Source organism: Vulpes vulpes, chromosome 6 (assembly GCF_048418805.1).
Source record: "Vulpes vulpes isolate BD-2025 chromosome 6, VulVul3, whole genome shotgun sequence".
NCBI lineage: Eukaryota > Metazoa > Chordata > Mammalia > Carnivora > Canidae > Vulpes > Vulpes vulpes.
In genome coordinates, this window is record NC_132785.1 from 5,925,227 (window position 1) to 5,940,623 (window position 15,397).

Below are 15,397 nucleotides of genomic sequence, written 5' to 3' on the forward strand. Positions count from 1 at the left end.
AACTTACTTATGTATCCATGTGTTTTTTAATGTTGAATACTAAAAGAGCTATCTGTTAATAACATCTGTAAATGCTTCCCCACTTATATAAAGCAGTATCTACTTCAGGTAGGAAGGCTGAATTTAATTTTTAGTTAAAGGATTCTGCTATCAATGTTCTCCATATAATACCTGAAAGAGTAAGAAGTATCCAAAGCATCTGCCCATATCAACTTGGCCACTACCCTCATCACTATTCTTCAATCAAGGTCACTCTTACAAAGCAATAAAATTCACTTCTCCAAACCATAATTTTCTGTCCATCATATCCCCTTTCCAAACCTAAAATAGCTTTCCGATGCTTCTCAAGTGAAAGAAAAGTCTTAATCACCAGCAATGAATTCAGCAATGAATTCAGCAATGAATTTTCCCACTAATTGGCTGCTCTTAAATAACACATCTATGTTAGCTCATTCCCTTTCTCCTTCTAAATAAATTTTAAAAAGCCAATTTACTTATGATAAAGCCTACTAAGCAAGACTTAAAACCTTCACACACTTTTTAGAGCCTCATAGGAAAATGTTTTCATGTTCTTTCCACTAACCATGCTTCTTTTCTTCTTCAGAAGTTGCCTAAGATTTCAGGGGGAAAATATTAAATACTGTATTATATTTTAAAGGCATTTGGGAAAGAAAATAAAGGCATTTGAAAGCACCCACTTGCACAGCACTGCTGTTTATTACAGATCATATTAATTAATACAGGAACCCTTACTTAAAACCAGTTTGTTGGTCCAGTTTAAAAGATCATAAATACTTGAAACACATCAGGAAAAACAAAGATAAACAAAACATAGTTCCTGTCCTTAAGGAGTCTTGTGTGGCCATTCAAATAATTCTGTGACATATATCCTTAAAAACTATTGAGGCCCCCCAAAGAGCTTTTATGTGGGTTTTTATCTATTCCTATTTATCATATTAGATACTAATACTAAGAAACATTTAGAAAAACAGAACTGAAAAGGGCAGAAAGGCTTGGTATTATCATGAATACTGGTTTTGATTTTCACAGACCCCTCGAAAAGGTCTCAGGAATCCCTCTACCCAAAAGTTTTCAGATCACATTTTGAGAGCTGCTGGTCTAGTAGGAAGCTATGATAGATATATAAATAATTATAATACACCAGAATCACTTTTAATAGGCCTCCAATTACCCCACTTAGAGATTACCAATGCTCTCACGTCCCTCTTTTAAATACAGTGACAGATGCCCACAGCTTGCCCGTAGTGGGTAGTTAGGTTCATCTCTAGTACTCCCACACACTTCTGCTCTAACTATATTAGAACTTGTTTATGCTAGTTTTACTGTTAGTAATTATGCAATTTGATTATATATTATATAATACCATCAATTATGAGTATGGGGGAAGGAGATGTTTCTATGAAAATCAGGTTTAATACTTTGGCAAGACAATATAAAAGTAAATTGCTTTAAAAAACTACTGTCAAAGTAGGTACTGGAGAGCTAACAGGAGACTAGAAGAGAAACATCAAAGTCTAAAAGGATTCTGCATTCATGTTGTTTCAGTGTTTAAATCCTTGCTCCTGGGCAGCCCGGGTGGCTCAGCAGTTTAGCACCGCCTTGAGCCCAGGGCGTGATCCTGGGGACCCTGCATGGAGCCTGCTTCTTCCTCTGCCTGTGTCTCTGCCTCTCTTTCTCTCTCTCTCTCTCTGTGTCTCTCGTGAATAAAAATAAAGTCTTAAAAAAAAAAAAAATCCTTACTCCTTTCTAAGAAGCCATAATTGTAAGTCTATATTATGGGTTGAATTTTCCCAAGAAAGAGAAAGCAGACGCTCTGTCAGCATATTATACTGAAACCAAAGGCCTTATCCTACATGCATACTGGTAGCTAAGTGTACATTTTAACTCTTAAGGTAAAATGTTTAAGGCAGTAGGAATGCATGTTAAATCATTTTCTGATTCTCTACTTTTGAATTTACCTGACAGACTACTGATCCTTCTCTATGGGCTGTGGGACTCTACTGCACAAAGACGAAGTTTTTAAGGGTTATGGGTGACACACACAGAGTACTGAGATTAACACACACACACACACATACATGCCCCCACACACAAAGAGGTAATGTTTAGCTAAGGACCAAGAGAAGCTATGATAAAGCAATGTTTGTGCTGCATCTGAAAAATAGAATTCAGACAGGGAGGAGCGGCAGAAGGACACTGAGGGTGATGAGAACAGAGCGAACAATAGCTTTTGTCTCCTCCCTCTCTCTCTCCATGTACATGTCCCCCTCTCTCTGATACTCACCCTAAGGGACCGGTACCAGAACTGGATTCTGGGAAATATTCTAGAATCTTTTCTAAATCTTCTCTCTCCACCACCTTTTTTGCTAGGTCCATTTTCTTACTGGTTTGTGTTACTTGTAACCAAAAGACTCTTAATGCGTATGAACACACATCATTGGCAACAGAATTTTATTTATCTATAGCCTATTACCTACTTGCAGAAAAAAACTGAGAAAAAATTTAAAGGGTAAGTATACAAAACATATACCATAAAAAATCTGAGATCTAGTTCCAATTCTCTTTCACTTAAAAAACTGACCTCCTCTTCCAAATGGAGATGTTTTTATTATTTCATTAGTGTTTACTTTGTTTGTACTTATACTTTCTAAAAGATTTAGATATAATTAGATTTTCTTTGAGGAGAAATTAGAAACTGTTTCTTGGAACAACAACAACAACAACATAGTGTCCAGAACTTCTGCTCTAAGCTAGACCTTCTTGCTCTTTATCTCAACTGAGATAAACTATGCTGAAGAACTCAAGAAAAATGACTGACAGGCACTTTTTTACACGTGATAAGGGCAAGCCTAGTTGAAACAAATTACAGTAATAAGCAGGCAGGGAGGGAGTTATTAGCACTGGCATGTAATTAATGATGGCAGGTATGTTAGGAAGATGTTAGGCATCAGGAAGTTACAGGCATTCTTTTCCACAAGGCCACTCTGGATCCAGTTCAATGTGGAGGACTTTAAGAGCACTTCTGGCTCCAGTTAACACACAGATAAGTGGGCTACGACCAAGACTTTGGACTATTCCTTATGACTTTTGAAGCTACTCTCCTGATTCTATTTATATCACACCTGTTATCTATCATCTGGAAAAGGACTGAAGAAAAAACACTTCTACAGAGCAGGTGAATCTAAGAGGTAAACCATTTTTAATATTTCTACTAGTTTCCAATCTTTTCATTTAAAATCTTTTCACGGAAATTTTTTGCCTGTGATTCACAGGGTAAGGCCTATCAATATATAAACTACTTGGCAACTTAACAAACCAGTTAGGCAAACTTGCAATCTCTACATTATTAAGAGGGCGATCCTTATTCTATTCAAATTTGTGAATTGATGTTCTGATATCTACAAAAAATTTAGGAATTTAAGATCATGTTCAGTTTCAGTAAATCTACAGTTAAGATTTGATTATTCACCTCAAAAATAACAAACGAGCAATCATATAAATATTCCCCAAAGTTACCTATTTATATAATGTTTTCATAAAATATTCAAATTACAAATATGCTTAATACACGAAATTCCCAATTCTAACCAAATCCTGAAGCCATATTTTAAGGACTAGACCTAAGATTTAGAAAACATCTCAACTTCCTCACTTATAGTTCTACTCTTCAACTATGGACTGGAAGAAAGAAGCCTGTATGTACCTTCCTATACAAGGGACACTGTATTGCTGATCAAAAAAGTATCTGTGCATGACAAGAATGGCTGCCCGGGAGTAGGAAGAAAAGTTCTTAGCTAAAGTACAAAATCAAAGATGGAAGCCTTGGGGGACACGTGGGTGGCTCAATTGATAAAACATCTGACTCTTGATTTTGGCTCAGGTTATGATCTCAGGGTCATGAGATCAAGCCATGTCGGGCTTGGTGCTCAGCGGGGAGTCTGCTTATGATTCTCTTCCTCTCCCTTCACCCCCCCCCCCATGATTACTCACTCACATTCACTCTCTCTCTCTCTCTCTAATAAATTAATAAATCTTAAAAAAAAAAAAAAGAAAAGATGGAGGCCTTAAAGGCACAAAGGAATGTGAACTGTTCTATCAGTCTACAGAAGCCATAACAGACTTTTTAAAAAGATTTTATTTATTTATTCATGAGAGACACACAGAAGAGAGAGAGAGAGAGAGGCAGAGACACAGGTGGAGGGAGAAGCAGGCTCCATGTAGGGAGCCTGACGTGGGACTTGATCCTGGGTCTCCAGGATCACACCCTGGGCTGAAGGCAGCGCTAAACTGCTGAGCCACCCAGGCTGTTCCATAACAGACGTCTGATCAAAGAAATAACTTACTGAATGAGCTTCTTAAAAACACATATTTTTCTGTTTTAATGTTTATAAAGCAAGTCCACAAGTTATTTATTGCTCCTCCTCTACTTCAGATTATGGTCTCCTTTATGATCATCATATAATTAGCCAACATAAAAACCTCTTTTAAATTTTTTTTTTATTTATTTATTCATGAGAGAGAGAGAGAGAGAGAGAGAGAGGCAGAGACATAGGCAGAGGGAGAAGGCTCTCTGCAGGAAGCCTGATGTGGGATTCGATCCCTGAACTCCAGGATCATGCCCTGAGCCAAAGGCAGACACAACTGCTGAGCCACACAGGCGTCCCTAAAAACCTCTTGAATACATGACATTTTGTATAAACAGACATAATCCCTAATCTCAAAGTTGCTTTCAAGAATAAGAGGCTGGATAAAACCCAGAAATGAAATACAGCTTTATAAAAAAACATGAAGTAATGTTGTGCTGTAATAATAAATGAAAAGGGGCAGGAAAATCCTAATACCATAAGTTTATTTTAGTTAGACCTTCATCAAAGGGTGCAATTCAGTTTTGGCTGGTGCACTTGAAATTAGAGATAATTTTAAAACAATAGCAAAAGTGATTAAATGGATAAAAAAAACCAAATCCTTCTAGGAAAGATTAAGTCTCCAACAGAACAGACTTTCACCATAATGCTCTATTATTATTAAATAGTACCAAACACTCTGCTGGATATGATGAGTGATACCAAGGAAGAAAAATACAAACTCTTACACTTAGAAAGACTGCAATATATAGTTGAGGAATAAAATATTAATGAAATACTTACAGATGATTCAAGGGCACATATTTTTAAATCAACTAAAATGATTCAAGTTTCATTAATTTCAGCTTCAGTAACTCCTGTTCTCTTCACTATGTTTAATTGGTAATAGTAGTATGCCATATACTAGTTCAGTTTTGTTTTGTTTTTTTTTTTTTAAAGATTTTATGTATTTATTCATGAGAGACACAGAAAGAAAGGCAAAGGCAGAGACATAGGCAGAGGGAGAAGCAGGCTCCCTCCTGCAGGGAGTCCGATGCGGGACTCAATCCCCGGGACTCTGGGATCACCACCCAGACACTCAACAACTGAGCCCCCAAGGCGTCCCTATTAATTCAGTTCTTTGTGAATTTCAAGATACTTTACTAGTTAAGTATCCTCACAACTACAGGCTAGAAATTATGTCCCCATCATTAAGAATTCCTCTGGGATAAGTTCCCTTTCCTGAACTCATCCATTTCCTTAATATGGTGGTTCTTCAACTCTGTTTGATCATTAGAATTACCTGGGGAGCTTTTTATGAACCACTAGGCCCAAAGCCTATTCTAACTGGCTTGTGAGGACAAGAGATGGTGGTATTTTTATGTTAGTAGATAATTCTAATATGCAGTACTCAGTGTTTAAATCTGCTGCCCTAATATTGTTCCTCACCCCCAGGCCCCCTTTCTTCCTTTTCTTGCATCTCTACTAATCTTATTTTCTGGTGATATGAAGGTAGTAGCTTACAAAACAGCTCAAATATTTCATCAACTCTAAGACAGCATCAACCATAATGTACATTATTTTATATGCCACTAAGACTTAACACTGCCATGATTTTAAGACCTACTCTGATTTCAGAAGTGCTGGTTGTGAAAAAATGTGCAACATGAAAGAGTTTTCCATCCCTAATTTACGATCACTATACTCTCTAAGAAACTGCACTTGCTCAAATGAACCATCATATCGTGGCCTGCTGTTCAGGTCCCCTTCTCTTTCCTCCACACCATCTAATCAATAAAGACACAGACACAAGAGAATCTAAAGAGGATAACAGAAGGAATAGTGAGTGGTAGGGGACAGCATTTAGGAGCAGAGAATTTTTTGGTCATAGACTGCTTTTTCTTTTTTTACAGATTTATTTATTTATTTATTTATTTATTTATTTATTTATTTGAGAGAGAGAGCATGCACAAGCAGGGGGAAAGGGTAGAGAAAGAGAGACAGAATCTACAGCAGACTCCCCCACTGAGCGAGGAGCATGATGTGGGGCTCCATCTCTTGATCATGAGATCATGACCTGAATCGAAATCAAGAGTCGAATGCTTAACTGAGCCACCCAAGTGCCTCTGGTCGCTGATTTCATAGTAATATTACCTTTACTAGTTTTCAAAGTAATGTCCCTCATTTTGAGATTGTAGAGAATGGTTATTAACATTTTAAAAATATCTTCTTCCTAAAGAGAAGGCAAAATTGCATTTTGCCAAATAGCACTACGAAAATGAGTTCTATACAATAATATAATTTCAATGTTCATTTGATGGCTCATGAAAGTGCTTTGCTCATCTGGTTACAATAGAATTTTCCAGTGAATAATAATGCATATAGGCTACACTTCAAAAAAGATAAAATTCATAAAAAACTTAGACTTCTGCTTATGTAATTATAAAACACTGCTTTCCCTGAAATACCCATCTCCCATATTTAAAATACTAATTAATATGATTTGTAAATTGTTTTTAGAGTCATCTCCATAATTAATAAAAAGCAAAGAAATGTGGAATGGAATTTTGCTTCAAGTTCTCATTTAATCTGTCATTTTTATTTGTGCTCCTTTTAATACACAGTGCTTTATTCTTTTCTATACTTCTCAAATGAGTTTTGCCAATATGGCAAAGATTCCCAGGCTTCTCTCAAGACTCAGTTCAACACTACAAAACATTCACAAACTTATTCATCTGACTAGAATTACCCATCCACATCACCTTCCTGTCAGAGGTTTATCCAGTGAGCCCTAGAAGGATTCATGCACTCTGCTTAGTTGGTTAGATACTGTGGCCAATCAACTCCATAAGGTAGGAGAGGTAGCACCTGTGTTAGTACAATCCCAGTGTCAGACGACATCTAATGCAGATGATTTTGTATTTCAAAACTAAACTTTCGGCATCAGAACAGAATTAGATTAACATGGAAAAATTCTTGATTCTTAAAGTGTTAATACATTACACTAAAAATTTTTTTTATTTCCAATTAACTTTTTTTTAACACAGAGACTAAAGTAAAATGGTCATAGCTGAATATCAAAATAAATGTTTCTCCTATTAAATGCTATTTATAGGAGGCTAGGAAGAAGAGGTAAGGCACACAGGAAAAAAGAGAAGCTTAGCTTATGAAAGCCATAGTTCAAGGCAAGAAGGCATCAGAGGACATGAAAGTAAGACGGCCAAGGGTTTGCCAGATTTCGGAACATGAACAAATAAAGCTATCATCATGGAGTCAGGTAGGTGGGCATCAAATTCAAGTGGGACAGAAAGACACAGATCAATAAGCTTGAAAAAATATGGGGAAATCTAAGGCAGAGACAGAGTGCCAGATTTAATAAGAAATTGACAGCAGTTGCACTAACTATAGTTACTTTTACTTTCTTTCTAAGGTAATGGGAACTAAATTTTTTTAAAAGGCAGAAAACAAACAAACAAACAAAAAAAGGCAGAAAACACAGAGGTAAAATCAACCAAAAAGATCTGGTATAGGTGGAGACAGAAGCACAATGTTATTTTATTTTTTTAAAGGTTTTACTTATTTATGAGAGAGAGAGAGAGAGAGAACATAAGTGGGGGGAAGAGCAGAGGGAGAGGGAGAAGCAGACTCCCTTGCTGAGCAGGGAACCCCATGCAGGGCTCAATCCCAAGACTCAGAGATCATGACCTGAGCCAAAGGCAGGTGCTTAACTAACTGAGCCACCTAGGCACCCCCAATGTTCTTAGTTTATATTTTTAAAGATTTTATTTATTCATTCATGAGAGGTACACAGAGAGAGAGATAGACATAGACAGAGGGAGAAGCAGGCTCCTCGTGGGGAACCGGATGCGGAAATTGATCCCTGGACCCGGGATCACGCCCTGAGACGAAGGCAGACACTCAACCACTGAGCCACCCAGGCGTCCTAAGCAATGTTCTTATTTTAAAGGCAGCTCCTAAAACTTTTCCTTAAAAAGGAGTATTTGAATTTCATGGAGGAGTGACATATTGAGCTTGGGGGGGGGGGGATTATAAAATTTTCTATCTTCCAACCAAGAAAGATACCTTCTTGGTGAGGTTCTACTTCCCTCTATGGCATATAAATGGAGCAAGCATATATTATGATGACACCCTGTGTCAATCATGGCAATGACAATGACCTCATTTTCCATCAGGAGCTGGTAGATAAGATGGAAACTCTTCCCTCTGGCCTGGAATAAGTCCTGTCTAATGCAGGTAGTGAAGGATTAGCATCATCATATTAGTGGAAGGTTTTGCTAGAATATGATTAGGCACTGGGCCTAACTAACGGATATACTTACACCAAAAACCTAATAGTGGTTGGTACTGTTCAAATCCTCAAAGTTGGCTAAAGGTCTCTTTTATATGTGTGCTTACAGACGTTTAAGATAGAGGTGCTGTAACTCTAATAAAGGTCTGGGATACTAAGTAGAAAACAGGGCCCCTAGCTTTAAAAACAAAACAAAACACACCAACCTTCTGCCTACAAAGGAGACCTGCCTACAAAGGAGACAAAATCCTCAAGTCTAGTGATCAAGTGGATGCTTGGATGCTAATCTTTGACATGTGGATTAAGCCTTTTGTTAAAACCATTGAACTGATTAAGTGCAGTCTGTAACTACAGTTTATATCTGCAGTAAGGTGGAGAAAGATAATCATACCATGTTTTGCTTGGCATAGGTAATTAAGCACCATTTTTATAATTTTAGAGCTGTGTGGACCTGATTGACAATATCCAGGACAAGCTTTCCCCACCCTCCACCCACCCAAGCAGGCAAATACAAACCTAGAATAGAATAGAAAAAAGAAAACAACCTGGCTTTCTCGTAAGGGGCAGGTGTTCCACAATAGGTAGCAATGATCAACAACCCCCTGCAACTTCTGTCGGATGCAATCATATTACTTTAAAGGGGATAATGTGGAAAAACAAGGATAAAATGCAGCCTACTGGGAGCCATTTTTCTTTTTTAAGACTGCAAGTTGGAGGCAGAGGGACACAAAAGAAAAGTGCTATGGATTCATATCAACTTCTAGTCAACACTAAGACAAAGCCTTTGTTACACTATTGTTGCCAGGCCACAGGGGGCAAACAAATCATACATGTCAGGTGTGCAGAAGCCAAGAACACCAGAGTGAAGTCTAGAGTAAAAAAAGGTGCAATCGGGGGTCAGAGGCCACACTGGGGAGGTTCAGAGTCTGTCAAGGAAGCCAGCAGAAACAAAGAACATGCATCAATGGTCTTAAAGACCAGGCAGCAGAAGCCAGAAGTGAGTTAGCAAATTTAAGGCAGCTCTGGAGTAATTACTGAAGGGGCAGCAGTCCAACCTGCAGTAGCCCTGCCTTACCTTCCCATCCTGGGAAAGCCCATCTTCTAGCAGCACTAGCTTTATTTCCCCACGAAGGCATCCACAAATGGGCCAAACAGGATGTAAGGAAGAAGGTCTAGTATTACACCATATTCTACTATATCACTTGATTTAAACATACAAAACTCCAGTTCCACCACTATACTACAGTCATATGCTCTATTGATTCTGACATTCCATAAAGTTCATTTAAAGAGGATAAGATCGGGAAGCCTGGGTGGCTCAGTGATTGAGCATCTGCCTTTGACTCAGGGTGTGATCCCGGGATCCAGGATTGAGTCCCACATCGGGCTCCTTGCAGGGAGCCTGCTTCTCCTTCAGCCTGTGTCTCTGCCTCTCTCTCTCTCACTCTGTCTCTCATGAATAAATGAATGAATGAATAAATATCTTTTTAAAAAAATAAAGACAAAAAAAATAAAAAATAAAAAAATAAAAAAATAAAAAAATAAAGACAAGATCTATCAATGACACTTTTATGCCTTTGTTGGTACAGTGACTATAAACATATGAATCCCATGCATTTCCAAAGCCATACCAAAAAAATATATTTGATATCTCTTAAAAAGTCAGATCCACAGAAAAAGACTTGATTCTAAAACAACAAAATCAACACACACATGAAATTGTTAAAATATAAGCATAAACTCTTCTTAAAAGATGCAGGACTGAGAGAAAGGTTTAGTTCAAGTGTGGGCTTACCTCTAATAAGCTGCAAAGTTCTAGATAAAACACTAAATAAAAACTCTCTACAATGTTGCGCGCCTGGGTGGCTCAGTCATTGAGCATCTGCCTTTGGTTCAGGGCATGATCCTGGTGTCCGGGGATCGAGTTCTGCATTGGGCTCCCCTCAGGGAACCTGCTTCTCCCTCTGCCTGTGTCTCTGCCCCTCTCTCTGTGTCTCTCATGAATAAATAAATAAAATCTTAAAAAAAATAAAAACTCTCTAGAATGTAATTTTATTTTTGGTAAAATGAGGAGGTTGAATTTTATGGTTTCTAAGCAAAAACTCAGCTCTAAAAATGTTTATGCATTAGATTTCTAATCTTTTGACAATCTCAATGATTAATATGTTACCTTCATAATTAAGGATATAATTCTTTATATCTGAAGAAAACCTAACATTGTTTAGAGAAAATACAAGATAAGCATTTTAAGAAGACTCCACTCCAATACTTCCACTAACATACAGTTGAGTAGTTTAAAAATACCTTTAATATAATAGAAGTCAATTTAATATTAAATCTAATTCTGAGAATAATGTAGTTCCTCAGAAAAATTTAGCAGATAGACCAGTCAAATAATAGTGTACTGGGGAGAATGTTCACATTTCTTACCACTGGGCCTTTAAACTCTAGAAATTAAAGCTTAGATCTCTGAAATGCTTTGGAAGGCAAGTTACAAGGGGAGGAGGAGGAAAAAAAACAAACAAAAAACAAAAGAAAGGGGAAAAACACCAGATTCAACACTGTGCCAGTTCCCAAGTTTAAAAAAAAAAAAAAAAGAAAAGAAAAGAAAAGAAAGCTGTCTGGCCCTTATGAGCACTGGGGGGGAAAAACCCAATAACAATTTAAAAAGCAATGAAATTTACCATGACACTATTTTATAGCAATTATTCTTAATCTTTTATCTTTGGAAACACATGCATGCGTGTGTGAATGCGCACGCGCGCGCACACAGTTATAGTATTTTCTACAGCAGCCCAAGTCTTTGTTCAGCACTGGAGCAGGTTTAGGGTAAAACAAGCTTATGAATTTTCCATAGGAAATCTTTACCAAAATGAAATGTAAATGACTACTGAGAAGCCTGTATATTTGATGTTTTACCTTTAGGATAAAAAATAAAATAATAGAACCTTTTGTTAAAGGGCATTAAGAAAATTTCTTCTCACATGCTAAAAATCCCTAAATCAGAATCATATGCATACTCAATTAAATTCAAGTTCAATATCACAAATAACAGACTTAAACATTCTCATGTGGGTCTCTAAAAGGACTACACCACTGTGAAATGTGTGACTTTTTATAGGAGAAAAGATTCGATCCACCTACATCCTTTCTCTTTAGGTCCTGCTTATGATTTTTTTTTTAAAAAATGGTATTAATTCAATATACATTACTCTCTAAAAGCTAACAATATTATTCAATATTAAGCCTGCCTGATTGAGCAATAACCTAAAAGACATTTAGAAATGGAGACACACTCAAACTTAGCTGGAGAATTAAACATTTGTAATTGCTTAACTGCTAAGAGGAAATTCAATTTATTTTGTGTAACTTTTATTACTTAAAAGGCTATACATGAAAATCTTTAAACAACAAATTCCTTCCCCGACACAGTTAAATGCAAATTATCCTCTTTTTTTTTCCCCATCTTACTCCAGAAAGCTCCCGCACACATAGCTGATACGCCACCTACTGCAAAACCGAGCTGACGGAGCAGGCGATGCTGCCAGCATTTCCATTCCATCACCAGGCTGGGGCTGAATAAAGGCGTGCTTGTGTGGTAGTGTTTCTTTTTTAAAAAATCTCAAAGCCAAGAAGAACAGGCTGAAATAGCATTTTCAAAAATGGAGCGTAAAATAAACAGAAGAGAAAAAGAAAAGGAGTATGAAGGGAAACACAACAGCTTGGAAGATGCTGACCAAGGAAAGAACTGCAAATCCACACTGATGACCCTCAACGTTGGTGGATATTTATACATTACTCAAAAACAAACACTGACCAAGTACCCAGACACTTTTCTTGAAGGTATAGTAAATGGAAAAATCCTCTGCCCGTTTGATGCTGATGGTCATTATTTCATAGACAGGGATGGACTCCTCTTCAGGCATGTCCTAAACTTCCTACGAAATGGAGAACTTCTACTGCCTGAAGGGTTTCGAGAAAATCAACTTCTTGCACAAGAAGCAGAATTCTTTCAGCTCAAGGGACTGGCGGAGGAAGTGAAATCCAGGTGGGAAAAAGAACAGCTAACACCCAGAGAGACTACTTTCTTGGAAATAACAGATAACCACGATCGCTCACAAGGACTGAGAATTTTCTGTAATGCTCCTGATTTCATATCAAAAATAAAATCTCGCATTGTTCTGGTGTCCAAAAGCAGGCTGGATGGATTTCCAGAGGAGTTTTCAATATCATCAAATATCATTCAATTTAAATACTTCATAAAGTCTGAAAATGGCACTCGACTTGTACTAAAGGAAGACAACACCTTTGTCTGTACCCTGGAAACTCTTAAGTTTGAGGCTATAATGATGGCCTTAAAGTGTGGTTTTAGACTGCTGACCAGCCTGGATTGTTCCAAAGGGTCAATCGTTCACAGCGATGCACTTCATTTTATCAAGTAATTACTTGTGTCACGAACAAAGGCAACAAGCATGCAGCCAGCAAGCTTCGGAAAACCACAGCATCAAAGGCATCCCAAATAACGTGCGTCGGGCCAGCTCTGTACTCAGAGCCCTGCTGCTAATCAATTACTGTGAGCTAACGGTATGTAAATTCTATCGCTAAAGATGTCCTTCTCAAGGGTGTTCCAGCTGACCAGACTCGTATACTTAAAATGAAAACAATGATGTTCTATATATTGTAAATAAAGACTGAATGCTTTTGCTATTTGTTTATTTCTCCTGAAGCTATCTTTCAATCAGAATGTCTTGGGTACTTGCACAATGAACAAGCATGTACATTATCTGTCATTCATTTAAGTAAATGGTAATAAAATATGTTAAGGGGCTGTAAGATTTAATCCTTTCTACAAAACTACAGAGAAACTGAACTGGTAAAAATTAACTACTGAGAGCAAAAAAGATGTGCAGATGTACTAAGACAGAGCTATAGTGAAACCAAATGTAATTGTAAGAAGGTATTAAAGTTATTGATTTAATTTTAACAGCAGGCACCAAAAGCTTATTCACAGTTCCTGTATTTCATGCTAGAATTATAGCTGAATTGACATCTTGCTGAACATTCCTAGAAAACTGCTTGATGACAATAAAAAATAAATAAAAGCACTATTAGCTTCTTTGCTTGTATTAATAATGATAATAAAAAGTTACATGTGTCACTTTCAAAACAAAGAGTACCACTTGATGATTTCACACAGTATTTATGCATTAATGTAGTCAACTGGCAGGCTACAGTAACCCTGGCTGGTCTTGCAAGTGACAAAAATCAGCAAATTCCTTTCTTTGCAGGCTGAGCTACAACACAGCATAGATAACTTAGCCCTAACATATTATGTGGTATCAAAATAATAAAGGAGTTCATTTTCAGAACCATCCTAAGTATCTATTCATTTTTCAAGCTCAAAAATATTAAATGAGCGTCACTAAACATTATTCTTAATGAAGAACTGTATTCTTTTCACTATTTTGATGCTCAATCTCAAATTCACGGAGTTAATTTCTTTAACCTCATGCTAAACAGGAAGTTATTTTTTAATTTTTTGTGTGTGAGTAAACGGATAGAAGTTTATTAAGTAAAGATACAGAGAAAGCTCTCAGAGGTGAGAGGGGTCCTGACAGGGTTGCCCAGGAAGTTATTTTTTTAAATTAAGTTTTATATATGGCTGTCTCAATGAAATAATGCAGAAACTTAGCTCTAAACTGAGTGCATTTTTTTCTTCCCAGAGAATAGCTAAATAATTTCTATGCCTCTCATTTTCTTTAGCTTCTAAGAACAAATTATTTCTTAAATTTGTTCCTTTAAAATTTAACAATTAAGATAGGTAACTAAATCTTAATTTTAACAAACTTCCACAAAAGATTTCTGAAAAATCCTGACTGAGGTTAAATTAGCATATATGTCAAAAGTTTGCTTACACATAAAAACTTAGAATTAGTAGCAAAGCTAATATTCATTCCCAGAACTCTGACTTCCACCTACAAAATCAAAAATAATGCAAAAGTTGGCTGTACATACTAAATATTTTTAAATCTATTTTACAAAAAAGTTTTTAAAAATCCATATCAACCACACGATCTTTTATGTATAACAAGAGAAAAAATGTTTCTAATAAAATATCAAATTATCTCTTATGTACTTTAACATGGCTTAATCAGGATTTAAAGGAACTATGAAGATTAAAAACATAAGAAATCTATTTTAAAGCAGTTCACTATAACTGAACTGTTTACATACCTCTCCAGCTTATGAGCTGACCTTTCCTTCGCATTTGGACTTTGGTAATGAAAAAATGATAGTGATTTAATGTCAAAGCAAGATTTTCTCTACAAAGATTTCATTACAGATAATGAAAATAGCCCTGACATATCTTCTTTCAGGAGGTATCACTGAAAAAACCTTAGAAGTAGTCTAAGTTTTTGCATGAATTCACAAAAGAGAATTTAACGGCCATAACAAATTACTACCGATGAAAGCCACTACTTAAAGGAATCTATCATTCATTTTGATGTAGGTCTCTCTATAAAAAAAAAACCAAAACAATCATTATCAGGATGCATTTAATTCATCCTCGAATGCTTAACAGATCAGAATATTCTAAAACAATTTAATAATCTAGAAGGATATTTGACTATGACATTAATTACTCTTGTATAACTTTTTATAAGTGTATCTTTTTAAATTCAGTCAGTTGCACTATTCAGTTAGTTGCATAAATACTGTGTTG

General features: G+C 36.5%; 2 protein-coding genes across 3 annotated transcripts in view; one reads left to right on the top strand and one right to left on the bottom strand.

The window, feature by feature from the left end:
• The window catches only part of GTF2F2 (general transcription factor IIF subunit 2), a 146,369-nt gene that overhangs the window by 60,678 nt on the left and 70,294 nt on the right, over positions 1-15,397 (bottom strand). The window lies entirely within an intron of this gene.
• Positions 12,177-13,779, top strand: KCTD4 (potassium channel tetramerization domain containing 4). The gene has a single exon (XM_026017226.2). The coding sequence runs from the start codon at positions 12,336-12,338 to the stop codon at positions 13,113-13,115; it is 780 nt and encodes a 259-aa protein (XP_025873011.1). The 5' UTR covers positions 12,177-12,335; the 3' UTR covers positions 13,116-13,779.

Coding starts and splice junctions, on each gene's coding strand:
- KCTD4 (XM_026017226.2), top strand. CDS start 12,336: ATGGAGCGTAAAATAAACAGAAGAGAAAAAGAAAAGGAGTATGAAGGG.